Source organism: Panthera leo, chromosome A2 (assembly GCF_018350215.1).
Source record: "Panthera leo isolate Ple1 chromosome A2, P.leo_Ple1_pat1.1, whole genome shotgun sequence".
Classification (NCBI taxonomy): Eukaryota; Metazoa; Chordata; class Mammalia; order Carnivora; family Felidae; genus Panthera; species Panthera leo.
The window spans coordinates 9,925,509-9,953,240 of record NC_056680.1 but is presented as its reverse complement, the minus strand read 5'-3'; the positions used below and the strand labels follow the sequence as shown (position 1 = coordinate 9,953,240).

The 27,732-nt window shown below is 54.4% G+C and overlaps 2 protein-coding genes across 4 annotated transcripts; both read left to right on the top strand.

The window, feature by feature from the left end:
• Window positions 1-56: 56 nt before the first annotated feature.
• ASF1B (anti-silencing function 1B histone chaperone) lies at window positions 57-9,318 on the top strand. The gene is made up of 4 exons (XM_042928677.1): window positions 57-674; window positions 4,891-5,006; window positions 7,563-7,739; window positions 8,124-9,318. The coding sequence occupies exons 1-4, from the start codon at window positions 566-568 to the stop codon at window positions 8,328-8,330; spliced, it is 609 nt and encodes a 202-aa protein (XP_042784611.1). The 5' UTR covers window positions 57-565; the 3' UTR covers window positions 8,331-9,318.
• A 1,875-nt stretch (window positions 9,319-11,193) lies between these two features.
• Window positions 11,194-26,802, top strand: PRKACA (protein kinase cAMP-activated catalytic subunit alpha). Of its 3 annotated transcripts, none has more exons than XM_042928667.1 (10): window positions 11,194-11,295; window positions 19,258-19,319; window positions 19,789-19,917; window positions 21,852-21,950; window positions 22,894-22,976; window positions 23,781-23,907; window positions 24,008-24,103; window positions 24,191-24,313; window positions 26,012-26,176; window positions 26,609-26,802. In XM_042928667.1, the coding sequence occupies exons 1-10, from the start codon at window positions 11,250-11,252 to the stop codon at window positions 26,732-26,734; spliced, it is 1,056 nt and encodes a 351-aa protein (XP_042784601.1). In that variant the 5' UTR covers window positions 11,194-11,249; the 3' UTR covers window positions 26,735-26,802. The 3 variants fall into 3 exon arrangements, with proteins under 3 accessions (XP_042784601.1, XP_042784603.1, XP_042784600.1); XM_042928669.1 differs by lacking the exon at window positions 11,194-11,295 and adding an exon at window positions 14,680-14,724; XM_042928666.1 differs by lacking the exon at window positions 11,194-11,295 and adding an exon at window positions 16,519-16,606.
• Window positions 26,803-27,732: the final 930 nt, after the last annotated feature.

The window sequence follows — 27,732 nt, the reverse complement described above, 5'->3', positions numbered from 1 at the left end:
ATCACCGCGGGCGCCGGCACCGCCCCTCCCGCCCTCTTAGGCGAGCGCCGCGCGCCACCGCTAGGCAGTTGGCGGCGCTGCCCTCCGCCGGGATGAGTCTCCCGGAAGGACTGGGCGAAGCGCGGGCCACGCCGGTGCGGGAACCTTCGGGATTGGCCGATAGGAGCCCCGCTCTGTGATTCCGCCCACCCCCTCCCTAGACACCCAAGTCGGAGACGCTGGGGATTGGCTCCCGGTGGACACCCGAAGAAGCCAAGAAATAGTTCCGCCTCCCTCGCGCATCCCGGAGAGGGAGCTCCACGGATTGGTCCGCGGAGGCTCGGCGCGCGCCGACCCCGCGCTCCAGGGTTGGCTGAGGGTGTGCTCGCGCTGCCGGAAAGCGTTGACGGTGATTGGCCGGAGGGTGGGGCCGGCTATTTGAAGGAGGCGCGCGGACCAAATACGCACTTCAGTCCGCGGACAGAAGAGGCGGGAGCGGTTCTAGGTAACGCTACCCGGCTGACCACAGAGGACTTCGGCGCGGGCTCGGCCCCAGCTGTGGCCTCTGCCGCAGCCCGGCAAGGCGATGGCCAAGGTTTCTGTGCTGAACGTGGCGGTGCTGGAGAATCCGAGCCCTTTCCACAGCCCCTTCCGGTTCGAGATCAGCTTCGAGTGCAGTGAGGCCCTGGCGGAAGGTGAGGCTGGGCCTGTGTGGAGATTCCCCCTCCCCCCGGCGGACCCCGACCTCCCCCGTGAAACAACTGATCTCCCTTCCAACCCTGATCTCCCTCTTTCCCTCCGCTTCAGCCCCAGCCTCCTTGTAGAGACTACCCCTGACACCCCATGGCCAACCCAACCCCCTGCCCGGGGTCACTCCAGTTATCCCTGTGGAGACCTCATCACCCCCCTCTTTTTTCCTGTGGAGCTCCTGCTGGGCACCTATTTTCTCTGTAGAGACCTCAGTCTCCGTTCTTTAACCTGCAGCGACCTTCAGTCACCCTATCTTCCCCAAACTCCCTCCCTTTTTCCGCAACGGAGCCCCTCTATCACCCTTTCTCCCTGTGAAATCCCTTTCCCCCGTGGCAAGACCTAATTCGCCCCTATCTCCCCACTTGTCTCCCAGTCCCCTCCCTAGCCTGCTGATATTTAAAACAACCCCACCCCCACCCCCACCCCGTTCTGATTGTTTTCTACCCCGAAGCACACATCCTAGAACCTGACTTCCCACCTCCTTAGCTAGGCCCCAGTTTTCCACTCTTGAGACCCACCTGGGGAGGCAGGGCAGGTTTCCAGCTCCAGTCTTGCAAGATAACTTGGTCTCCCCAGCTTCGGTCCCTCCCTCCTCTCTGCCTGCTTTGATAAACACTCCTATTGGAGGGGTGGCGTAGCCAGGCAAGCCTTAGCCGGCTCCCACTGTCTGCCCACCAGGTTCCAGCTGATCTCCTCGGGCGCTTCTTCCAACACATTTGATGGTCTGACCTAGTCTCGGGGGGGTTGGGTGGGCCAGGCTGAGCCATGACGCTATCTGGCTTCAAACAACCAGCTGAGAGGTCAGAACTTTTTGTGCATCTTTTCCAGGGTGCTTTCACAGACGTACTTATTCATCTGTGTGTTATAAAGGTGGACATGGCTCTCATCTCACAGATGAGAAGACGGAAGCCACAAAGAATGAAAGACCTTTCAAGTAAAGGTCTATAAAAATCTAAAATGTACGGTTGCCCAGGGACTCTTGGCACCACTTTCAGGAAGGAAGTACTCCATTAGACCAATTCTCCACTTGGTGGTTAAAGGAGAAGAAACAGCCGCTGAGGAGGTGGAGATCTGTGAGGCCATGGTGTGCTAACTAGCACCTCTCGGCGGTAGGTGGGTGGTTTGTGGGAAAAGCCAGCCACTTGGATTAGCTTGGGGCAGATACGGTTTGAGATCTGTGTGCTTTTGGGCCGGGCCGATGGATCCATCTCTCCGAGGTTCTTCTCCTTTTTAAATTAAGGAATCTACTTGTGACTAACTATAGAATAAGCCCAGTTAAATCCTTTCTGGAACAAGGCAGGGTGTAAATAAATAATTAAAGTGTAGAATGACACTGTGGAATAAGATTTAATTTTAAAGCCAGGAGGAGATGTAAGGAGCTAATAGGTTAAGGGATTCACAGTTCCCAGAAGGCAGGAGATCGGGTTTCAAACAGCCTGTTTGCGCTCCTTGCATTTAAAAATGGTTGCATTGTCATTATCTAGCAGTTTTATTCCTAGGAAAACCCCTGCCCTGTTACTTTACTAATCTGTTTATAGACTCAGAGCAGGAAAGGCACAAGTCCACCGCTGGTCGTTTTTTAATAGAAATGAGATGACTTCTCCAAGGTCACACAGCCGGTCTGTAGAAGTATTGACACTAGAGTTTGTCTCTGAGTCCTGAGTCCAGAGTTCTCCGCTTTTACTATAACCCAGAAAGAAAGAATGCATCCCTCATTTTAGAAATGGAACATGAATAGAACTGAGCGTAGAATTTATTTCCACACCAGGACACTCTCAAAAGAGAATGAGGAGAGTGCTATTACTAATTACACCCAGACAATAAAGCTTTTGCTCAGAGAAATTCAAGTTGGAAAGCAAACTCTGGCCTGAAAATCCAGACTCTGGTTCTGTCCCTAGGGCTATCCGTGACTCTGACCTGCCAACTTGCTCTCTGCCTCTTCCCGGACTTCTTCCCATGGAGCAGAGAGAATCCGTTTCCTGACTCCCAAACAGATGGAGGGGGCCTGGCTTTAGGAGTCTCTCCGATTCTGGAGAAATCTCAGTCCTGTCACCTTGACACTGGCAACTGAAGACCTGACAAAAGACCCAACCCCCAGTCACTGGCTGACCGTGTTTCCCAAGGGCTCTGGGCCCCTTTGGTTCTTTTCTCTCCTCAGCAACTGGAAATAGATGCGTCCAAGGCATAGGTCCACGTTTAATACATTACGTGTGTTTTTCCTCTGTTTCATGGAGAAATTCAACAGTTGCTGTTTGAATAAGTCATGGAAGCAGATGTTCTGACCCACAGCTGTCACCGTGGTCAGACCAGGGTTCGTCTATATGATTATGAAAAACGGCAAAGTGATAAACAGAAAAAAGCCTCCTACATGGGCGGTTTCTGTGTTGTGTTGTGTTGTGTTGTGTTTTAAAGCAGGAAACATTCTCCAGCTAGTTCAACTAACGATAGTTTTTTGCATGGCTTTAATCAGGTTGTTGGTTTTGGTTTTGTTTTCATATATAGTGGAGGAGCATGTTGTCAGGTGTTCGGTTGCAAAGTTAGAGCGTGAAGACAAAATTGAATATTGTCAAATTACCCTTGAAGTTGCCTAAAAAGTTAGGTGCACCATGTTTCATAGGTACAATTGAGTCCTGTATTCCAGAGGAATGAGTTTGTGCTGTATTGGTGATTGATGTCCCACATCTAATTCTAAAGAATGGTTATATTCCAAAATGAAGCCACTTAGGAATGCTTCTGTTTAAAACACTCTGGCAAGTTTAAGCTGATCCAATCTGTAGGCCTTTATCTCAATCATCTGCTATCTTCCATGGATGACTTCAGCAGCTCCTCTAACCCTTGAGTCAATATTTCACTATGGCCTTCTGTTAATTCTCTGATTTCTTAACGGCCCGCATTGAGGGAGCCGTTGCGGACCGTTTGCCTGGCTGCCAGCACAGCATGCTTTCTCTTCCGGTCAGCACCCACTCCGGTCGCCATTTAGGTTTTGCCAGTGGTGTTGGACATCAAGTGCCTGTGGCCTACGCGGGGCCTGCTCTCCTTCAGGCTCCTTTTTCCTGAGTAGAGGGCCTGGGTAAAACTGCAAAGCGACAGAAAGTCAGCGTATCAAGGAAGAGCTCGGGGCTCAGGTGTCAAACCTCCGTAGTTGGGGCCCCGCATAGCTGTGTTTCCAAAGTTGGATGCTCTTGTGGGACACTGGACCAAGAAACAGGGCAACTTCAACAACAGTTTACTTCCTGTGAAACTTCCCCCCCGCCCCGCCCCGCCCCTGGCTGCTGGAGCTGTGGGTTGTGTAATTTCAAAGAACCCAAAATAAGTTTCAGGTCTCCTGCCAAGCCTCCGTGTACTAGCGTGACCTTGCCCCTGATACACTTGGACCTCCTGCAAGAGGCAGCGGTGACCAGGGATTTCCGGCACTTGATGGGCCGGGTCTCTCCTTAAGCACTTTTCCTTTCACCTTGCTAGAACATACTCAGGGATGAGATCCCCCCCACTGGATGGGATGAAAGAGTTGGGGTTCGGAGGATCATCTTTTGGTGCCACATTTGTTGACTGAGTCACTGTCACCCAAGGGTCTAAGAGCCGGCATGAGTTGGTGCCTGATCTGGAAGACCTGGGGACTGGCTGGCTCCCCCAGTGGCCTCGTCTTCCCCCTCCTGCTGTCTGGCTCTCCTGCTGGATTGGAATCTGCTGCCATGCCCCAGTTGTCGAGGGATCTATTCAGTTCGGTGGCACCGGTCCCTGTGTGTGAAAGAGGATGCTGCTTCCTATCCCAGCACTCAGTGGGCAGAGCCCTGAAATGGCCCAATTCCCTGCTGTTCCCTCCTCAGCACGCCTCTGTCACGTGGCGCCTAATTCAACCTCTGCCATACGGTTCACCCTCAGGCTCTGAGATCCCCGAGTTCCCCCAGAGGTGCAGAGTCGAGGTCGCTTGGCAAAGCTAGGCTAACAGGAGAAATTCCCCCCCTAGAATTAGAGGCTCGTGCCCCTTCCAGTGTACAGGACAGTGGTGCCCAGCACTTAGTGCCCAGGAGATGCCAGGTGTTCTTGAGAATAAAACTCTTCCAGTATATTAAGGATCTGTCCAAAACTCGAGAGAAGACCCTTCCCCTGCCTTCGTGCTCCCCAGCTATTTCGAGTCCCTAACACCTCATATCCTTACAGACCTAGAGTGGAAGATCATTTATGTTGGCTCAGCGGAGAGTGAGGAGTTTGATCAAATCCTAGACTCCGTGCTGGTTGGGCCTGTTCCAGCAGGGAGACACATGTTCATCTTTCAGGTAAGAGAGACAAGGCCTGAGGCTTCGGCACCTAGAATTCTCCTCTTCTGTCCAAAAGCACGCGGTGTGGTTCAGTGGTTCAGGTTCAGAATTCTGGCTCTTGCTTTCAAGAACTGTGTGACCTCTCAGAAGTACTCCACACGTTTCCCTTTCCTCCACCTCTGTGTCATCGTTGTCACCATGAGCCACTGATTCACAGTCGATTCTCCTTATTCACGGGAGTTATGTTCCAGAAGGTCGCTGTAAATGCTGAATTAACGAATACCGAACCATTGCCCCTGCAAGAAATACGGATTAGGTTCCTACAAGTCCTATTTCTGTCAACCAGTAAACACGTAAGCTTGTTTTATGTGTGTTTGTTTAAAGACCCTTTATTTAGTATTATTGTTGGTTCATTCCCATTGACCTCCTGGCCAACAGCACTGTAACTCATGCCTGAAAAAGGCTTATCTAACACACGTATTTTCTCCATAAGGCACATCGTCACCTTCTTGCCCTTAGGGACCCTAGACAGTAGTAAGCACTATGCTTGGTGGCCTTTTTTTTTTTTTTTTTTTTTTTTTTTTTGTTTGTTTATTTTTGAGACAGAGACAGTGAGAGGGGGGAGGGGCAGAGAGAGAGGGAGACACAGAATCTGAAGCAGCAGGCTCCACACTCCACGGCTCCACACTGTCAGCACAGAGCCTGACGTGGGGCTCAAACTCACTAACCGTGAGATCATGACCTGAGCCAAAGTCGGACACTTAACCAACTGCCACCCAGGCGCCCCGGTGGCCTTTTTTTTTTAATGTTTGTTTATTTTTGAGAGAGAGAGAGAGACACGCACGCACATGGGTGGGGGAGAGGCGGAGAAGGAGGGGGACAGAGGATCCAAAGCAGGCCTCACACTGGCAGCAGTGAGCCGACGCGGGGCTTGAACTCACGAACCGTGAGATCATGATCTGAGCCGAAGTTGGACGCTCAACCAACTGAGCCACCCAGGCACCTCTGGTGGCCATTTTAAACTGCAAAATCACCAACAAAAAGCACCAAAATGTGAGAAACGTGGCATTAAAAAGACCACAAAAAGGATGCTCATTTACAATATGTGCTGAGATGAGGTGAGGTGATGACCTCCCCTGGGAACACGTACATCAGACAACTCAAGATTTTTCCCCACTCTGTGCATGTCTTCAAATGACCACGAAAACACCCCAATTTTGAGGTTACAGGTAACTACTACTAATTAGCAAGAAGGCGAATTCACAAATGAAGATTCACTATAGCTGCTACATGACTCTAATCCAGTGCCACAGGGGCTGCAGGAGCACAGGTACAGGGCAATTCTTAACGCTCCCTGAAGTTTGAGAGGCTTTGCTCAAATCCTCACCTACCTCCCCCTCTGCTCCTCCCACCCCAGTCCAAGCAACTCCATTTCGTGCTGTTAGGAGGTGTTACCTCATCCACCTGTATCCAGGCCCCAGTGAGCCCGCCTACTCCACTCCACAAGCAGGGCTGGCGTCCCGAGCATTCGGCCCGTGCAGCCACAAGGGCCTTGCACCCGGCACAATGTTCTGCTGTCGCTGGCTGAAACTTACTAACTTGTGAACAAGGGACCCCATGTTTCATTTGGTTGTATTGGTTTCATTTTGCACCCGTTACACAGCTGCTCCTGTCCATAACAACACACCCCAAATCTGTCCACGTCTGTCCTCTACTTCCTGGTTTAAGTTTGTCCCTGCTCCAGGATGACTACTGTAACCTCCTGCCCAGTATCCCTGCTCTAACAGCAGCCGGCCGTCCTCCTGTCACAGTGTCCCACACTGCCACTCCTTTTTTTTTTTTTTAATGTTTATTTTTGAGAGAGAGAGACAGCACAAGCAGGGGAGGGGCAGAGGCAGAGACACAGAATCCGAAGCAGGCTCTAGGCTCTGAGCTGTCAGCACAGCCCTACGCAGGGCTCAAACCCATGGACTGAGATCATGACCTGAGCCGAGGTTGGACGCCTAACCAACTAACAGACTGAGCCACCAGGCGCCCTGAGAGTTGACTCAATTTTGAAAAAAAAATTTTTTTTTAATTTTTAATTTCTGTAAGAGCGAGCATAAGCAGGGAGGGGGCCCGACACAGGGCTCGAACTCAGGAACCATGAGATCATGGCCTGAGCTCAAGTCAGACCCTTAGCCAGCTGAGCCACCCAGGCACCCCTGCCAGTCTTCTTCACAGACCCCTTATCTCCTGCTAAACATTCTTGGTCTTTCCTGAGCCTTTAACTGGTCCAAAAGACCCTGGGTGGCCTGGTACCAACCTGCCCACCTGTTCAGCCTTATCTTATGCTGCCCTCCCCCCTGCTGACTACACTCCTCAGCACCACTTCCTTCTTTGTGGCACTTGTCACACTGAGCATTTTACAGGCATTTGCAGGATTGATTCTGTCTTCCCCACTCGATTAAAAACTCCCGTTGGCAGAGACCATACTTTGGCTCAGTAAAATATGTGTTGCTTGAAAATCATTGTATTCCTGGTTGAGGTGTGGCTGTGCAATCAGTACTAAGGCCCAGGATGTGTTTCCTCTAGGCGGACGCCCCCAACCCATCCCTCATCCCCGAGACCGATGCCGTGGGTGTGACCGTGGTCCTCATCACCTGCACGTACCACGGACAGGAGTTCATCCGTGTGGGCTACTATGTCAACAACGAATACCCCAATCCCGAGCTGCGGGAGAACCCACCCCTGAAGCCAGACTTCTCTCAGGTGGGGCTTGTCTCTGCACTTCCTGCTTCAGACAGGCTGGCTCCTTTGCACCTGGGGGAGTTGACTCATTGGAACTGGGAGCCAAGGTCACTTCTGAAGGTTTTCAAGCCATCCTCAGATCTTGCAGCTCCAGACTAGAACTGGAGAGAGAAAGGTCTTTTGTTTCTCAGAAGCACCCCTCGCAGAATCAAGATTAGATAGGTCCCAGCCCTAAGTCATGGTACACAGGCGCTCCCTGGAGTTCTACATGTAGTTGTTGATGGAGATGGAATGAGTGAGATCTGTTCTTCCTAACTTAGGGGCAGGGCTTTGGGGGGGCCCCGGCTCTGCGGGAGTAATGAGAGGGCATGCCGACAAGGGTTGACATTCCTCTTTCTGCCCCAGCTCCAGAGGAACATCTTGGCCTCGAACCCCCGCGTGACCCGCTTCCACATCAACTGGGACAACAACACGGACAGTCTAGAAGCCGTAGAGAACCAGGACCCTGCCCTGGGCTGTGGCCTCCCCCTCAGCTGTGCTCCCATCAAGGGCTTGGGTCTCCCTGGCTGCATTCCTGGCCTCCTCCCCGAGAATTCCATGGACTGCATCTAGCTGCAGGGATCCGGGCCCAACCTGGGCCCAGCTGGGATTGTGGCCAGTCTCCTAGAGCATCTGGAGGGGACAGGTGGGCCTCCCAGACAGTCCCATGGAGGCCATCTGGAGGACTCTGGGGCCATCAGATACACCAAGGCTAGGCAGACATGGCTCTGAGGAAGGAGCGGGCCTCAGGTCTCTCCCAACCCTGACCCAGAAGGATCATCTTACCTCTACTGCCCAGGCCTGTAAGAAGCGGGTACTTCAGTTTTTAATTCTTTGTGACTTGTGTCTTTTCTCCTTTCCACACACACTATAAATTCCGCCTGCAGGCCTTTGTGCCACCATGGTCCTGTGAATACCACTGACCCAAAATTCTTCCCACAGACCTCCCTGCCCTGCCTTGAGACTTTCTTGGTCAATGTCTGGCAAGGCTCCAGCACTATTGAGACAAAGGCTGTCATTCCTGTCCCTTCCCAAACATCTGAGCAGATCCACCCAGCTTTTTGGAGTCACAGGCAAGAAATCTTGGTTAGAAGGTGGACTTGGACATAATTTCTGTCCTTCCAGGACAGTTTTTAGGTCTTTTCAATCCAACAGCCTCTGGAAAACCTCTGTTCCCAAAGCTGTGCTCAGCAGGATGCTGAGGAATGATGGTCCAACTCTCAGTCACAGCCACCTTCCTGTCATCTCCTAACTGGATCTGGCTTTCCCTGGAGGCTGTCACAGTGGGAGGATGGCATGTTGGAGGAGTCCGCTGTGCTCTGTCCATCTCGGTGTCGGCATCGGGCCCCTCTGCAAAGACCTCATGCTCTCAGGCCACAGACAAGACTACAGGCACGGGAAACAGTAGGGACTCTGGAAACCTCTCCTCCTGCCATGCTGCCCCTGCCATGCCCGGCCCTCTCGCTGCTACGTGGATGCTGTTGTGATTGCAGTTTGTATATTAAAAGGTTTTTATATTAAACATGTTTGGTTGGTCTAAAAATAAAAAGCACTTCATCTAGACTGTTTCTGCTTTTGTCTTAGGTGGGCTGACCATCTCTTGTCCATCTCTCCTCGTGACGTGCTGAGGGGGCTCTTGCCCCAGACAGTGGGTTGACTGTCCTGTGTTCCCTTGCTTGGCTTCTTACCCTAGTCTTAATTGGTTACCTAATTGTACTCCAGACTGAGGTTCAGGGAGGGATTTTTCTTTGTCAAAAGTTAAGCAACCCAGCTGTTCCGGATAGAGCATAACCAGTGAGTTTTTAGACTTTGACCTTGACCCACAGGAAGAAGTTAACATCATGCTCCAAGGACACACACAGCAACATACTAAATTTTACTTTACTTTGTAACCCCACAGCCCAGGGTAGACTGGTCTGGCTGGTGAGCCATTTCCCCATAATTCACAGAAGTGCCCAGACACTTACCTCCCAGAAACTGGTGGACCTAGGAACATGGGTGCAGACAGCTACTGGATAGGGTGCAGGTTGTAGAAGCCTATAGGCAGGACAGCAAATTGGCTCGTAGACCTGAGACTAGCTAGCCCTCTGAGTCAGGATAGCTGGCTCATCCAGCCCCCCTCCCCTCTTGGCACCTTCTGTTTGGGTCTTCTGTAGTGTTTCTCAAGTGGGGGGAAATTTAACAATGTCTGGAGATGGTTGCGGGGGGTAGGGGGGCTTCTACTGGCATCCAGTGGATAGAGACAGGATGCCTTTAAACCTTCAGTGCGCAAGACAGCCCCCTTCCCCAACAAAGTATGACCCTGCCCCAAATGTCTGTAGTGTGGCAGAGAGAAACTGACCTCAGGCTGTGTGTTTTAAAAGGGCACCCAGAAAAATGGTCATCTTTATTGCTCTGGGATAAAAGGAATCCTGAGCCTGGCTATGCCCCAGACTCCTCATCTGTAAAATGGGAGTGATGCTAATAGTACCTCCGTGAGAGGAGTGTGGTGAAAAGTAATTTATTTAATGAGTGCCAGCTCTTACTACTGACGCGCACAAGCCCAGGGTAGATGCCCAGCAAAGGGATAGACACAGAGCCCCCTTCCAACCATCCCCTGTTCCCGGGGCCCAGCATCCTCCTGAAGATCTGGCTGTGGCTGGAGGCTCCTCGGCCTGGACCCTGATATCCTGCGCCAGGCCTTATGAATGACGACTGCCTGCGGCCCGGCGACCTCTGACCCGAGGCGCCCGCCGCACCCCTCCCCCGCTGGCAGGTGGACAGAGGCTGCGCCGGGAGGGTGGGGGGAGGCCCTGGCGCCAACCTCGGCTGGCCGGCGGCCGCTGCCGCACTGAGCGGAGGCGGGGGACTGCGGCGCGTACGAGGCCAGGCGGGCGCTCGCCTGGACCGCCTCCTGGGCCTCGAGCGCGGCGCGGCTGCCCGCCAGCCTCTGCCGCCCCGCCCGGCCAGCCCGGGCAGTAGGCTGCATCTCCGCCCCGCCCTCTCACCCCGGGATTGACACTGAACGTTCTGCGGGGGGTTGGCCGGACGGCTCGCCTCCGCCAATTGGCGGCCTCGGTGGGCTGGCCAAGGGCCCTGTCGGGAACCTTAGCCAATCAGATGCGCCGGCCCGCCCAGCTGAGGCCTCGCAAGCTCGCGAGTGGTGGGGCGTCCGCGGAGCGCGTCACGGAGCCGAGGGCCTATGGAGGCTCGGGAGGGTCGTGTAGGGCCAATGGGCAGCGGCGCGGCGCCGTCACTCAGGGCGGCCTAGGCCAATGAGCGGAGGGCTGCGGGGGCGTCACGGACAGCAGCAGCGGACTTGGGCTGAGGTTCCCGGGCGGGCGGGCGCGGAGAGACGCGGGAAGCAGGGGCTGGGCGGGGGTCGCGGCGCCGCAGCCAGCGCAGCCAACCCGAGGGGCCGCCGCCGCCGCCCAGCGCGCTCCGGGGCCGCCGGCCGCCGCCAGCACCCGCCGCGCCGCAGCTCCGGGACCGGCCCCGGCCGCCGTCGCCGCGATGGGCAACGCCGCAGCCGCCAAGAAGGGCAGCGAGCAGGAGAGCGGTGAGTGCCCGGGCCATGACCCCGATCCCGGCCTCGCGCTGCCAGCCCCCACCCTGTCCATCACCGCCTGGCCCCTCCTCCTACGCCCCCCCCCCCCATTTCTCTCTGCTCATCCCCCAGCACCCCTTCTCCCTGCCTGTCCAAGGTTGGGGCCCAGAGCCCGCAGAAGACCCCCGAAGGGGCCTCTTTGCCAAAGGCCACCCCCCACCGCAAAGACTGTGCCCCCCCCCCACCCAGCTGTCACTGCCAACCAAGGCACGTATGACCGCTGGGGCCCCACATGGGGCCCTGTCACCACCCCACCCCCTCCTTTCCAGGCCCCTCTTCCCAGATTCTAATCCCCCCACTTCCTCACTCACCTCTCCCACTGATGGGACCCACTACCAGACCCTGACCAAGGCTTCTGCCAGTTTGGGAGTGCTGTGGGGTCTGCCTCCACCCCGCAGGGACCTTGGCCACTTATTGACCACACCCCTCCCCCCTCCAGCCCCCGCCATCTTTCTCCTGCCCTTCCCCTTTTCACCTTATCACAGCCCCCCTCCAAACCCACTCTGCCCCCCTTAAGCATTTCCCAGAGCCACCTCCAGCATTGTTTTTCCCTTGTGTGTCACTTGGCATGGGGGACAGGATCTTTCTGGGTCCCTCTGCCCCTCTCTCATCCTGTCACTCTGCCTCTCTGCTTGTGTTCCCTCCTCCAAGCAAACGTCTGTCCCTTGCTGGGGTAGCAGACTGTTTGTGAACCTAGAGAACTGCTTCAGTGCTTCCAAAGCCAAGTTGGGCCCATCTTGCTGGGAGTCATTGCATCTTCTTTCCTGGGTTGGGGGTAGGGGGGCAGCAGCAAAGCCCCTTCCTATTTCCTGGTGTGCCGTGAGCTCTAGACTTCTTGGAGTGCCCCTAAATAAATGGTTGTTTCACAAGTGAGGCGCTGTCATTCACCCAGTTCCCAGGACTTCTTCACCCGCTCCTGGCTCAGGATGAAAAGTGGGGTATGAAGTGCCTGGGTTTAGCAGGGCTCATTCAGCTTGAGCTGGGATGGTGAGAAAGGGGACTTGAGGCTTGACAGTGGGGAGAGTAGTGAGTGATATCTAATGACTTGCTTTGCCAAGGGACAAATAGATTCTGATCATTCCCAGGGCTCAGCCAGAGAGAAGTCTGTTTCCCCCTCAGCCCCCAAATTATGTTGGCCTTTTTGTCCCAGAGAGATTCTGTATGTATTTTGTCTGCATTCTGGAAATGCCTTCAGAAATGGCCTCAAGCCCCTTCCTCAGTTCCTCCAACTCTTAAAATGTCATCACTCCAGACCTATGGCTGGAGCCTAGCTAGGGTCCCCTTCCAGTTACTCAGAAATAGTCAGAGCTGAAAAGAGAGGCCGTGTCCAAATACACCCTTCCCAATTTCCGGTCTCAGACCCCTGCATCTGAGTCCTTTGAATACCCCCTCCCAGAAGGATCCAGGCATGAAACCCAGGGAACTTTATTTCCACGCGGATTCAAATGGCAGAACTCAGAATCACCAAGCAGCCATGAGAAGGCCTGACATGTCACCAATGGGCGGGGGACAGGGAGGCAAGTGCCTGTAGCTGAGCGCTTGATGACAGAAGAGCAGGTGGGTAGTGACCAAAAAAGGTCTGGGCATGAGCTCGGAGGGGACTAGGCAGAGGGGGAGGGGCTGGGCCCCCAGCAGGTGAGGCTGGCTGGGAGGTAGAAGGTAGAGGCAGGCAAGCGATATATTGAAGTAGCTCAGTTGAAAGTTGGGGAGATGACATAGTCCTGGAAAACTTTCAAGGCGTATCAAACACATGCAGTGTGGGGCAGGAAGCCACCCAGGGAAAAGTATCTCCCCCGCCCCGAGAAAAAGATCAGAGGCTCTGGAAGGAACCACTAATTCTCCCAGAGCGCGGGCTAGACACCCAGGAGTGGACTGTCACAATGAAATAGAGCTCCTATTTGTTGGGCATCTAGGATGTGCCAGGCTAAATGGTCTCCATAGATCCGTCCGCTTGAGTGATTTTTATAGGAGTTTTATCTGAATTTTCCAAACACGCCGAGTTTGACACGGAGGATGTCAAAGAGGCAGGATTCACATCCAGATCCACTTAGCAGCCAGCTTCCTGGACCCCAGAATTTCCCACCCCAGATATTCTCAAGGTGCCTCCCTGATTTTTACTCTCTTCACTTAACATTTTCTTAATTGAAAATAATGAAGTTTCGAGCCACTTTCATTCAGATGCAAACTTTGATCTGTCCTAGGCAATCATATAAATGAAATCATGAGACCGCTGTGCCAGTTCTAGTCTCTGTGATACACATTAAAACATAACGTAACTGGACAAACGAAACATCTCTAAAATGATTTTATGCCCTACCAATGGGACCCTGGGCACACTTTGGGAAATGCCACAAGCTGTACTTCCTTCCAGAGACTTGCAGGGGCTCTCAGAGAAGGAAATAAGGTGAGAGAGGAAGCCCCTTTTTGCTCCGAGGCTCTGATTCCAAAAGGATGGAATTAGACAAAATTTGCCCTCCTGTAACTATGGTGGGGTGCCGGCGGGGGCGGGGGCAGTAGCCAGGCCAGCCTGCAGGGGGCACCTGAATTTCATCTGTCAGCTGCCAGCCTGACCTGGGGAAGGAAAATGCCCAAGCCACCGCAGGCACCACTTAGGCATCCTGCAGCCCCCGTGCTGCTGTCTCTACGGCAGGGCAGGACAGTGTCAGCTTCCTCCCAGGAGGGCAGGGATCTAGAACAAGCCCTGGGATGGGGCGGGGGAAATCTGTACACAAAGATGCCAAAGCCATTGGCAGGGGCCTGAGTAAGATGCTAAGAGAGCGTAGAAGAAGACCAAGCCCAGGGGTCTGAGCAAGCTGGAGAACTGAGAGAAGGCAGTGGTCCCAAGAGGCCCAGGGACAGGCGGCCAAGTGGAGCTCAGGCCTTGGCTGGCACTGGCCGTAGGCACCCCTGGGAGCTGGCCCGCAGGAGAAGGGGCAGGGCTGGTGAGAGGGAGCCCCCGGATACCCCTCCAGGTCCCAGGGACAAGCAAATCCAGGCTCTCTGAGAAGTGTCCCCAAGAGGTCCCTGGCTGGGAAGAATTGGGGCCCTGTAACATCCTTCAGAAGTCTGTCTGAGAGGCAAACACCTATGCACCGGCAGTTGTACGGGTGCCCAAGAGGGTCCTGTCAAGGCAGCTTTTTCCTCAGCCAGGAAGGCCTACAGAAGCTGGAGGGTCCTATCTGTCCCTCCCCTGCACCCGTTGGTCCCTAAGTTAGGTTTCTCTTCCTGCCACCACCCCCCAAACTCCCTGCCTCCCCCTATAGATAGGGCATTGGGGATGGGTAACCAAGCTGGTACAGCAGGTCTCATGAGCCTTCCCAGCCACCGTAGTCTTGGTGCCCTGAGAGGAAGACTGAATGATGGCTTCCAACCCCAACGATGGTGAGGCTGAGCCCTGTTGCCATAGCAACTTCCCAGGCACTGTCTGCCCCTCAAGCCAGGGAAGGGCTGCAGTGGGGTTTAGGGAACAGGTGGCAAGGAAGAGTCTGTGGACCCCTGGCTGGCCCTGGAAACCCCTCCCTTACTAACAACCCTGGCCTTGGGGGCCTGGGGAAGACCAGAGGTGTGGGTAGTTCAGACAAGGGGAGATGGTCCACCCAGAGTAGGAGTCCAGCTCAGACTGAGGCAGTAGAGTGGTCCAGCCCAGTGTTGGGTTAAGCTCAGAATGGGTGTTGGTTCAATTCAGCGGTGGAGTCCAGGTCTAAATGGATGATGGTTGAGTACAGAATGGGGGTCCATCCGACTGGGGGTGATCCAGTCCACAATAGGGATCTAGTTCAAAATAGGAGTTGGTCCAGTCCATTGTCGGGGTCTAGCCCAGAGCAGGGGATCCAAGCTAGATTAGAGGAATCAGCCCAAAGTAGGGGCCCCAGCCCAGGCTGGGCATCCTTGTCCCAGAATTCCCAGGACAAACAGGTTTCAGAGGGCAAAGTGTGCTGAGATTGCTATCTGCTGAGGGGGGTCTGAGGCTGGGCTTCCTCCTCATGCTGTGGCCCTGGCTTTTTGAAGGGTGTCTGGGGTTCTGTCTGTTAGCCCAAATCGAATCCAGACCAGAGTGGAGGCTGGCAGCCACCCCCCATCCCCCATAGGAGACATAACAGTGGGGTGGTTTCATAAGCCAGGAGCTGGCTGGGTTTCCCTTCTCTGCCACTTCCTGTTGTCAGCAGGGGCCAGGGGTGCTGGGCACTTTCAGGGAAGCTGCCACTGACCCTCCACTTTTTTGGGGATCTGGAAAGAAGGAGGAAGATGGTCAAGGCTGCCTCCCCCTCCCCCACCCCTAGGTTTAGCCTTTCGTTTCCGGTTGGACTTTCGTGGCTGAAAGCAGAGCCAAGCTCAGGGCAAGGTTTGACAGAGGCCAAGGACATCCTGCGATATCGGTCCCCTCTCTGCCCCTACATAGAAGCAGGACGAATCCAGATGTACCCACTTTTCTCTTGGGGTACCAGGATCTGGAGGCTCCAGGTTCAAAAAGGACTTGGGGAAGGAGCTAGGGTAGCCCTTGGCCATTCCCCCCCCACTCCCCACCCCCCCACCTTTCTCTCCAGCGGCTCTTTCAGCTAATTAACGGGGCTCTGGGGCCTCTTTGGCCCCCAGGGAGCCCCTTGCTGCTGCCTGGGCCTGAACCTTAACTCCTTCCCCTCTGCCCAGTGGGCACTGCCCTGGGCACATCCGGTGCCATCCTCTGGGTAGTTCAGCACCCACTGAGGAAGTCAGGACCTGGCATCTTGGGAGCAGTGAAGTCTCTGGAACAGGAAGTTAGCTTTAGCACTCCACCCCTGGGGCAGCCAGGCCAGCCAGAAGGGACACCCTCAGGAGAATCTTCCCACTGCCTTCTGCCAAGGAGGGCCTTTGCAAACCTTGGCCGGCCAGGAGCAGGTACCTTTAAATGCTTCCCTGGCAACCAGCTCCTCCTCCCCGGTCCCCCGAGGCCCTCCAGAGGAAGCCAGCTTAGAGGCTCTGCGTATTCCTGGTTTCCCTGCAGAGGGAAGATTCCAGGGAGAGCCTAGGGCAGCCTGGGATGGATACGGGGTCAGGCGGTGGCCAGGGCAGTGACTCAGAGACGACCTTCCAGCTGTGGCTACAGCTGCTCCTCTGGGCCCACCTGACTGTCCGTTTCCTGGGCTACCTGCACCACGCCTTCTGGGCACCTAAGGCGCGGCCAGCACCCTGAGCCCCCCTGGCCAGGGGCAGATGGGTCCCAGCTCACTCTATCCCTCTCCACCCTTCCCATTGCACCCTCTGCTGGAAGAGGTAGGAAGCAGAGGTGAGTATGGGGACTCCAGGCTGGGGTTCCCTCCCATCATGATCCCTCTTTATCTGTCCGGTCCTTCTGGCACTGTCCCCCCTCCCCCACCACTGTGCCCAAATCTGGCAAACCAATGGCACCAGAAGGGACACAGTCTTGGCCCTTTTATCCTTTGAGAGTCCAGAGAAGAGCTGTACTAGGACCAAGGCACCCAGGGAGCCCCTCAGTGGGGTCCCAGCGGACAGCCAGAAGCGCAGGCCCACTGAGACAGGAAAAAGCAGAATATGGCAGTTCTCAGGGATGGCCGAGAGCAAAGAGGGAAGCAGGACCGGGCATCCTCCTGGATTCTTTCCACACCCCTTTCTTTGCTCTCTTGGGTCGGCAGAGGTAAAATCCCAAGAGGGTGCCCTCTCCCCCAACCTTCATCGAGAATTCAGGGCATATGTTTGGAGGTTGCCAAGGAGGGTGCTGTGTGTCAAAAAAGATCCTGCTAGTGAAAGCACTGGATTTGGTGCAGCCCCCAGGTCTCAGGATGTTGGTGGCCCAGCCAAGTACCGGCCTAGAACTCCTGGCCATTCCTTGACTGCCCCCTGTCTGCCCAGTCACTCATTTTAGGGCTTTCCTAGCCAACAGTCTCTCCATCTGCCGCCCTTGTAGCCCCGTGGAAGGCCCTTCTCTCTAAACTCTGAGGGGTTCTTGGGGATAGTGGGAGTGGTGGCCACCCGTGAGGCTGTGTGGGATTCCTGGCATGGTGTATGCGTAGTCCGGGCAGATGACAGGCAAGGCCAGAGTGCACATGTGCAGGACCCCTTGGGCGGCAGTCGCCACAAGAACAGCAGGGGGCGGAAGACCACTCTGTCTGTGGGCCACCCTGGTGAACTGCCACCAGGGTTAAACTTGTGGGCAGTGAGGTCCGGCAGGCAACCTCAGGCCTGGTCAGTCTTAACAAGTGCAGTGAGAGTGGTAGCAGGTCTGACCCATTAGGGCAGGAATCAAGCATAGAAAGCATTCAGCCCAGCACTGGCACACAGGAAGGGTCCCTGAACAGCAGCAAGCCTGGCCCCAGCTGGTGGTTACAAGGACAGGCCTATACTGTAAGAATCCATCAGACTAGGGGCGCCTGGGTGGCTTAGTCGGTTGAGCGTCCGACTTCGGCTCAGGTCATGATCTCACAGTTCATGAGTTGGAGCCCCACGTTAGGCTCTGTGCTGACAGCTCGGATCCCGGAGCCTGCTTCGGATTCTGTGCCTCCCTCTCTCTCTGCCCCTGCTCGTACTCTGTCTCTCTCTCTCTCAAAAATAAATAAACATTAAAAAAAAATTTTTTGTTAATAAAAAAAGAATTCATCAGACTGTACACTTAAAGTCTGAACAGTCAATGCACCCTCTGTGTTTTATACCTCAATTTTTCTTAATGTTTATTTTTTTGAGAGAGAGACAGAGCGTGAGTGGGGGAGGGGCAGAGAGAGAGGGGGAGACACAGAATCCGAAACAGGCTCCAGGCTCTAAACTGTCAGCACAGAGCCCGATGCTGGGCTCCAAATCATGAACCGTGAGGTCATGACCTGAGCCGAAGTCAGATATTTAACCAACTGAGCCACCCAGATGCCCCATACTTCAATTTTTGAAAATACTTAAAAGCAAAATAATAGTTGCCATTTATATGGCACTAAACCCCATACCAGCCACTATCCAACCCCCTTTGCCAAGATTAGCTCATTCAGTCCTTAAAACCCCCGGCTGTGTCATTACTATTATTGTCCCTATTTTACAGATGAGAAAAACTGAGGCCCAGAGAGGTAAGGTCAGTTGTCTAAGGTTGCACAGCTCATCGGAGACCAGGCTGGGATTTGAACTTGATCTTGTCCCAGAGTCCTGGCCCTTAAGTGCTTTGCTGGGCTCCTTCTCAGCCTTGACGAGAATGCCTATTTTCAAGCCTCGGTTTCCTAGGGTGTTAAATGGGAAGAATGGATAAAAGGAAAGTTGGTAGGTAAGCCAAATGAGATAGTGGAGACAAAGCAGCAGATCCAGGAGGCCTTCAACATTAGCCGGATGGTGATATTCGCCTTGGGGTGCTGAAGGGCCCATGGGTGTGGGTATTGGATAAGGCTCCCCTTGAACCAGCTCCGCAGCAAGGAAGGGCCCCTGGACTGGCAAAGGCAGGACTGGGGCCAGCTGGGGGCCAAGGCAACAGCTGAGCCCCCCAAGGCGCCTGCTACCCGAGCCCCGGAGGCCTCCACCCAAGGCCCGGCCTCCCCAGAGAAGGGGCTAGAGAAGCAGCCAAATCCCCAGGCTATAAATATCTTGGCTGCCGTCGGCCCTGGCCATGGAATGTCGGTCAGAACTGGGGCGAGTGGGGGTGGGCTGGCCTGGGCACAACTCTCGGTACCCCTAAGAGTAACCCCCAAGTCACCTTGCACCCCATTTGGGACAAAGTTGAGGTTGGATCCTACTTCCCTGAGTAAAGGGGTCCCAGACCCCAGCCCAAATCAGGGCCCCCCAGAGCTATTCTCCACTCAAGCAGGGCGCTTGAAGCTACTGGGAAAGGGTCAGTCTCTGGGTTGAGACAGCTGCACCCCACTTTGCACAAATGGGCATCTCCCCAGGAATAGCCTAGGCCCACCCTGACGAGTTAGAGTCTCTATCTAACTCTCTCTCTTTTCCTTTCAGTGAAAGAGTTCTTAGCCAAAGCCAAAGAAGATTTTCTTAAAAAATGGGAAAATCCTGCTCAGGTAAGCCCCCTGAAGCAGAGCCCTGGAAGGAGTAAGCCGATGGCCCCCCCATCCTCCAGCTGTGTCCCCATAACATGGCAAGGATTTTTAGGGCCATGTGGAGGGCTCCAGACCTGCCCCCATTTGCTCCCTAGATGCCTGTGGGGGCTCCTGGGTGGAGGCACCCAATCACCCACTGCCAGGCTCCCCCACCCCACCACCCCCGTCCACCTGGTGGCCCCTGCCCCCCCTCACGCAGCTGCCAGCAGTTCCTGGGCCCCAGGCCAGGGCCGGATCTGGCCCCTGCCACCAGCCTTAAGGAATGTGTCTTCGCCATCTTGTTTTTCCGCCCCCTGTCCTCACCCCCATCACATGCCACGCACCCCCCAGGGCCCCCTCTGCTGGTGGCAGAGAGGATGCCCCAGACCTTGACCTCGCAGGCCACTTGGGTGGGGGGGGTCCCTGACCCTCCCAACTTCTCTGCCCACAGAATACAGCCCATTTGGATCAGTTTGAACGAATCAAGACCCTCGGCACGGGCTCCTTTGGGCGGGTGATGCTGGTAAAGCACAAGGAGACCGGGAACCACTTTGCCATGAAGATCCTCGACAAACAGAAGGTAAGCCCAGCCCCGCCAGGAGGCCGCCATCCCACCCACCAGGCCTTCGTTCGGGCTGTTCCCACTGACTGGCTGGCCTTCCTAACTATCTGTTCACCGACTGTTTCCTGAGCCTTCGTGACGTGCCAGACTCAAGGGCCGGAAGGGCCCTTACTGCCTTCATGAAGCTTCCCCCCACACCAGCCGCTGATGAGAATCCAGGCGGGGGACACGGGTTCAGACACCCAGCCTGTGTCAAGGCAGCCAAAAGTCTCCCTGGGAAAAGTGTTTTATTCACACAGACCTCATCTCTAGAAATATTTTTGATGCCAGGAGCCGCTCTAGAGCAGCACCGTCCAACAGAAGTGTACTATAAGCCATGTATAGTTTTAAATTTGCCAGAAACCCCACTTAAAAAGTAAGAAGAGGGGCACCCGGGTGGCTCAGTCGGTTAAGCATCTGACTTCAGCTCAGGTCACGATCTCACGGTTCATGAGTTGGAGCCCCGCATTAGGCTCTCTGGGATCCTCTGTCTCCCTCTCTGCCCCTCCCCCGCTTGCACACGCACTCCCCGAATGAATGAATGAATGAATGAATGAATGAATAAATAAGTAGTAAAAAGAAACAGGTAGAATTAATTTCAACGACGTGCTTTAATTAAGCCAGTATATCTGTGATGTTACGATTTCAATGTCTGTAACCAGTGTAAAAATATCACTAATGAGACGTTTTACATTCTTTTTTTCTGTATCAAGTCTTCAAAATCCAGCATGTGTTCTACCCTTACACCTCTGTTCCGATGTTAACTTTTCCCTAGAAAAACCAGAAAAAACAGAGGAGTTGGAAAAGCACATTCACACACAGCCCAGGTGTTCCAATGAGTAACTGCATTGAGTGTTTTTATATTTTCATTTTAGAACCTTAAGATTTTTAAATTTTTAAAAAATTTTTTAATGTTTATTTTTGAGTGAGAGAGAGAAACAGTGCGAGCAGGGAAGTGGGAGAGAGGGAGGGAGACACAGAATCCAAGGCAGGCTCCAGGCTCCAGGCTGTCAGCCCAGAGCCCAATGTGGGGCTCGAACTCACAAACCTCGAGATCGTGACCTGAGCCGACGTCAGACGCTTACCTGACTGAGCCACCCAGGCGCCCCTAGAACCTTAAAACTCAGTTCCCCAGTCAACTAGCCTGGTTCTAAGTGCTCAGCAGCCATACCTGGCTAGCGTGGATTATACCGGGCAGCACAGGTATAGACCCACAGGATACAGCTATGAGCAAAGCAAAAAAAGCCCTACACAGCAGATGAGAGCTGACTGAGGGGCCAGCCTGCCTGCACACGACATGCGGGCCTGATATTGACTAGCTGCAAGTGACCTTGGGCAAATCACTTCCCTTCTCTGCCTCTGGATCTTCCAAAATGGCATGTTCACAGTGCATACCCCTCAGGGCTCTTGTTTCTATGTGTGAGGCACCTGCTGGGGACAGCTGAGGGTTGAGGAGGAATTAGCCTGGGGTTTGAGTGGCTGTGTGGAGGGTGCCCTGGATGCAGGAAGGGTATTTCTAAACAACCCATCTCGTAGGCATTACTCTTGCTTGTCTTTTCAGTTTCAGCTTAGCTGCCCCTTCCTCCAGGAAGCCTTCTCTGACTTCCCCCTCCCCCTGACTTTACTAGACACCTTATCTGGGCATCCAGAGGCCCCGAGCTTCCCCCAGCACGGCTCTGACACCTCTGGGCCGTGAGGCCTGGTGACTCACATGTTCTTGCCCTGAACCGCATGCCATGCAGGGACAGGCAGCCTCTGCCTTCTGGGTGTCCCCAGCATTCAGCCCAAGGCTCCACAGACCATAAGCACTCAAAGGAACTAGCCCAGCCCGGGCACCTCTACTTCCAGGCATCGGGGAAGAGGAGGACCCTCTCACACACCATTCTCTTCGCCCTCCCTTCCCACCCCTGCAGGTGGTGAAGCTGAAACAGATTGAGCACACCCTGAACGAAAAGCGCATCCTGCAAGCGGTCAACTTTCCGTTCCTCGTCAAACTCGAGTTCTCCTTCAAGGTGGGGTCCCCACACCCAGTGGCCAGGGCCACTGCTGGCTGGTACAGCCTCTGGGCTCCCAGAGCTGGGACGGGGGCCAAGGACAAGCAGGGGCTGCCCAAGGAGGCAGGCCCACTGACAGGAAGGAAGGAGAGCCCCAGAGGGATGCTAGGGGAAAGGAGTCAGCCTGAGACTCTGGGAGACCCGTGTTCAACTCCTGGGCACACTAGCTTCTAGCTTGAGAACCTTGGGCAAGTCGCCCAACCTGGATGCCATCCCTGCAAACCGCCTCTGCCTTTTACAGCAAGCACCTGGCACACGGCTATAGGCACAGGCTGTGCCACGCAGCCTGGATTCAAATCCCAACTCTCTGCACTTCCCAGGCTATTTGGCGCTGGTGAGGGGCTTCACTGCCCTGAGCCTCAGTTTCCCCATCTATAAAATGGGGATCATAACGGCCCCCATCTGAAGGGGTTGCCGTGACTGTTCCGAGCACAATGTGAGCACCCTGCCTGAGCTATTTTGGATGCTGTCCTAAGCTGTGACTGCAAGATCTGGGAAAAGCCATTCAAGGCCTAAGACCCAGGCAGTCACAAGGGCCCCATGCGTGATTGAAAGCAAAATTGTCATCTCAGGCTTTGGTCAAGACAGTCTCAGACATGAGCCACCATGGGGTCCTCTCTCCAGCCCAGGCCTGCTGGCCGGTCCCTTACACCCCACCCGCCGGTGCTCACTTTCTCCCCCTGTAAGCAAGATAAGAACTGCCCTCTTCATCTTCATGAGCAGAAGGAAGCGAGACGGGTGGCTCAGGAAGTACAGTACCTGGCGCTCAGAGCAGACTTCTCATGGGAGCCAGGATTGTCGTCGCTTTATTTTGGAACACCTGCCACGTAAGGGCACCAGGCCTTCAAATGGGGCCTTAGGCTTAGGGATCGGGGCCCTGATCAGCTTCTGCTTCCCATAGGACAACTCGAACTTATACATGGTCATGGAGTACGTGCCTGGCGGGGAGATGTTCTCACACCTGCGGCGGATTGGAAGGTTCAGGTGAGCTGGCCAGCCCCTGCCATAATGGGCCTGGGTGTGTCCATGGGTGTCGTTGCGTGAGCAAGCTGTCCTGGGGACGTGAAGTGGGCTCTCGGGGTCTGTCTGGGTACTTGTTCCCGCTGAGCCAAGGAATCTGTGATTTCTCAACCAGCACAAAACAAAATAAACATGGTGACTCTAGGTGTCACCATTTAAGTTGGCAGTTTTAAAATGTACGCTATTGTTTTCCTTATGTATATAGAAACGCACTTTGCATACAACAGAAGGCACAGGTGTTCAGTGTTCTGCTCCATGAGTGTTGAAAGTTACATACGCTGTGAAACCGCCACCCGAAATACCGTATAGAGCATTTCCACCAACCCTAGAAAATTCCCTCGAATCCTTTGCGTGGCAAATCCTTTCTGGTTTCAAACACCATGAGTGTGTTCGGTCTGAGTTTGGCCGTGTTATAAATGGAATCACACAGTTCATATTTTCTTGGTTCCTTTCTTCTCCTGCTTCCCATGATCATTTTGACACCTAGCCGTGTTGTTGAGTATATTCATCGCCCATCCTGGAGGTGGCGTTGGGTACAATTCCATTGTGCGAACCTACCACGGTCTGATTCTGTTGCTCTGTCGACGGACATCCAGGCTCTTTCCCATGTGGGGTCACACACGAAAGAGTCTGCCCTGCTTACAGATTTTCAATAGCTGGGCCGGAGGTGGCTCTGTAGGCCCAGCTGCTAGACCATTTGGAGGTAGGCAGGTCGTGCCAGATGTGGCCACCCGCACTCACCGTCCCCTCCCCGATTGTCCCCATCAGTGAACCTCACGCGCGCTTTTATGCGGCCCAGATCGTCCTGACCTTCGAGTACCTGCACTCACTTGACCTCATCTACCGGGACCTGAAGCCGGAGAACCTCCTCATTGACCAGCAGGGCTACATTCAGGTGCCCACCAGGCCGGGCGGGCAAGGGGCAGGCCCAGGCGGCCGAGGGCTGGACCCACCCTCCCTCCTTCCTGGCCAACAGCCCGTTCTCGTGCCCGCAGGTGACAGACTTCGGTTTTGCCAAGCGTGTAAAAGGCCGCACCTGGACCTTATGCGGGACCCCTGAGTACCTGGCCCCGGAGATCATCCTGAGCAAAGTAGGCCCCGCCCCGCCCACCCCACTGCCCTGAGGCCCACCCCCTCCCTGCCCTCCTCCCCTCACACTGTATCCCTTCTCACTCTAGGGCTACAACAAGGCCGTGGACTGGTGGGCCCTAGGGGTTCTCATCTACGAGATGGCCGCTGGCTACCCGCCTTTCTTCGCTGACCAGCCCATCCAGATCTATGAGAAGATTGTCTCTGGGAAGGTGAGGCCTAGATAACAGTGGCTAAGCCCCCAGACAGACCCTTCCCCCACCAGTTCTGCTCACCATGGAGCCCTGCTTATTGTCAGAACGATCTGGAAGTTCATTGAGTTAGGCCAAGCAATGAAGCTGGGTGCACCAGCCACCTTAACAGGCGAGCACCTCACACAACCTCCCCATCTAATCCTGGACCCACACTGCTGAAACTTCAAGGGCTTCCAAAATCCCAAGCCTCACCTGAACACCTCTCCAGCCCAACAGGAGGCTCAGCTCGCCTCCAGTCACCCCACTGAGCCTGACTTTTCACAGTAGAAAAGAGACCATGTGCAGTTCCCAGGTGCCCCTCCAGACCTTGCAGGGATCACTTAGGGTATGTGGCCCATGCCTCCCCTCCCAAATGCAGACTTCCTAACTCTCAGGGTGCAGGTAGGGGGGACAGAACTGTTACAGGGTGTGGTGATACATGCTCACTGCCCCACGATGCACCCCCTCAGCTCTACCCCAGCACTTTGAAAGAGTGATGGAGCTCAGGCTTGGAGAGGGGAAGTGTCTGGCCTGGGACCACACCACGGCATCATCCTAGGCCCCCAGGTCTCGAGATAGGTTGGGAACCCCACCTCTCCCCTCAGCTCACTACCTTGCTGTGGGGACCCAGCCATCCTTCCACCTAGCCCAGGAATTAGTGGGAACAGCTCAGCCTGGGGCAAGTGCCTTCACCCCTCTGAACCTCCTCTTACTACTCATATGAGAATGGGGGGACCAGACACTTCTCGGCTGCAAGGTGGGGTCACTAAAAAGGGGAAGACGAGGTGTCTGCCCCCAGACAGAACAGAAATTGCAGGGGAAAATGGCCCAAAGTAGAAGAAAAAGAAAAACTATGGACAGTTCTGAGGGGGAAGAGAAGATGCGCGTAACTCCCTTCTTTGTAGCATTTTACAGTTCCCACGCACCCTCGGCAGTATTATCTCCCTCATGCAACTCTGGGATATCTGCCCCATGCCAGAAAGGCAGGCGCAGGCCCAGAGAGGTTAAGGGCCATGGCCAAGGTCACACAGCATGTAAAATGTAGAGCATTGCTGAAAGTCACTTCTTGTAGCTGTAAATCCAGTGACTACTTGCAAACAAAGTTTGGGCTCCCAGGGTTTGGGGAAGTTTCTGGGAAAGTTAAACTGGACCTTAAAGAGAAGAGTCAGTCAGTGGAGAGAGGGGGAATCAGAAAAACAATTGTTCCTCTCCTAACCATGAATATTTCAGAAATCCCCAGACACCAGTAGAGCTGCCCGAGGAAGCAGTAGCTAAGAATGCATGTTCTGGACTCCCAACAGACCCAAGATTAAACACCCCCCGTCCCACTCCTCTGTGTGACCTTAGGCAGGCTACTTAACCCCTCTGAGCCTTTTTCCTCTTCTCTAAAATGGGAAGCATCATAGCATTTACCTTAGAGCAGCAGTTCTCAAAGCGGCCCCCTCTCCAGCAGTATCAGCATGGCTGACGAACTGGCTAGGTACATGGGTTCTCAGGCCCCACTCAGACCTCCGGAATCAAACTCCAGTGGGCCCGACCAGCTGTTTTAATGAGATTCTGAAGTGCACTCAAATTGGCAGCCCTCTACCTGGTAGGTCTATGAGGCAGCAAAGGCAACCCAGGCTCCCCAGACTCCAGACGACTTGCCCACCCTGTGTTAACCCCCCCTCTCTCCAGGTGCGGTTCCCATCCCACTTCAGCTCCGACCTGAAGGATCTGCTGCGGAACCTACTGCAGGTGGACCTCACCAAACGCTTTGGGAACCTCAAGAATGGAGTCAACGATATCAAGAACCACAAATGGTTTGCCACAACTGACTGGATCGCCATCTACCAGAGGAAGGTGGGCCGCCTCCTTCCCCGTGCCACGTGCTCCCCCCCCCCCCCCCCCCCCCCCCCCCCAGTGCACTGAGGGTTTTGGGAGGAGGCTATAAGCCAGAGAGGGCTGCCAGTGGAGAGATGGAAAGGGAAGTGGCATTTGAAAATAGGCCGCAGGCTCTGAGTCAACCTAGCTGAGGCACCTTAGAGCAGTGGGGGTCTAGAAATGGGATTGTGGGGTCATTTGGCCACTCTGTGACCTTGGGCAGGAGATGCCCCTCTGGTGAGTTGGCTATAATGAGATTCTTAGGTTATTAAGGTGAATTCACAGCCTGATGCTAAGCTCAGGCCTGGGTCAGAGTAAGTCATCTCATAAATGTTAGGCCATTCACATTTATTGTTATAAGGATGATTATGTTGACTACTGAGATCTGAGTGGTTCTTAACCCCTCTCTAGGTGGAAGCTCCCTTCATACCAAAGTTTAAAGGCCCTGGGGACACGAGTAATTTCGACGACTATGAGGAGGAAGAGATCCGAGTCTCCATCAATGAGAAGTGTGGCAAGGAGTTTACTGAGTTTTAGGGGTGTGCCTATGCCCCCATGGGTTTTCTTTCTTTCTTTCTTCTTTCTTTCTTTTTTTTTTTTTTTTTTTTTTTGTGGGGGGTGGGTGGGAGGGTTGGATTGAACAGCCAGAGGGCCCCAGAGTTCCTTGCATCTAATTTCACCCCCACCCCACCCTCCAGGGTAGGGGGGAGCAGGAAGCCCAGATATATGGAGGGATGGAAACACCAGCTGCTCCCCCTCATTCCCTCACCCTCCTGCTCCCACCCCCAGACCCAACTGCTTTTGCCTTCCTCCTCCCCTAAAGCCCCACCCCCAACCAGCCCACTTCTGCCTGTTTTAAATGAGTTTCTGAGTTCCAGTCAGACCACGTCTTGCTGGTGTATTCAGGGACAGGGTGTGCAAAGAGAGGCCCAAACTTAACTCCATCCCCATTCCCCCAAACCACAGGCATCACCAGCTAATGAAGGAAAGGCCAGCCTTCTCTTCAGAGCAATGGTGACTGGAGAGGAGAGATTTTAGTGACCTGTTCAGTGGGCTGCTTGCTAGAATTTAAAAAAAAAAAAAAAAATTTGTATACTCTTATTTAAGTTCCACCAGTGCCTCCCTCCCTCCTTCCTCTACCCTTACCCCTTCCATGCTCCCCCCACTTCCCAAATCCATTTTAACTAGGCTGAGAAGCAGACTGAATTTGTAAAGGAAGGAGCTGGGGTTCAAACCTCCGCCCCAAGCTGCTAATCTCCTCTGCTCCTCTGCCCACTCCCCCCCACCTTGAGGGGGGGGGTGTCCCCTGCCAAGCCTGGAAGGGTCTCAGCCCCTTTAGGAAGCCCCTACCCCTTCTGCCCCAACAGACCTTTCTTCACCCTTGGGCTTCGGGACCGAGACAAAGCAGCTGCCCCTCTCCCTGCCAAAGAGGAGTTGCCCCCCAAAAAGATAGAAGGGGAGCCCCAACCCCAGGGTCTTTCCTCCCACCAGCACTCGCCCCAAACTCCTGAATTTTATTCTCAGCTAGATTTTAA

Coding starts and splice junctions, on each gene's coding strand:
- ASF1B (XM_042928677.1), top strand. CDS start 566: ATGGCCAAGGTTTCTGTGCTGAACGTGGCGGTGCTGGAGAATCCGAGC. Junction 675..4,890: donor CAGTGAGGCCCTGGCGGAAG/GTGAGGCTGGGC, acceptor ATATCCTTACAG/ACCTAGAGTGGAAGATCATT. Junction 5,007..7,562: donor GACACATGTTCATCTTTCAG/GTAAGAGAGACA, acceptor TGTTTCCTCTAG/GCGGACGCCCCCAACCCATC.
- PRKACA (XM_042928666.1), top strand. CDS start 16,534: ATGGGTCCCAGCTCACTCTATCCCTCTCCACCCTTCCCATTGCACCCT. Junction 22,977..23,780: donor CGGCGGATTGGAAGGTTCAG/GTGAGCTGGCCA, acceptor TGTCCCCATCAG/TGAACCTCACGCGCGCTTTT. Junction 24,104..24,190: donor CGGAGATCATCCTGAGCAAA/GTAGGCCCCGCC, acceptor TTCTCACTCTAG/GGCTACAACAAGGCCGTGGA.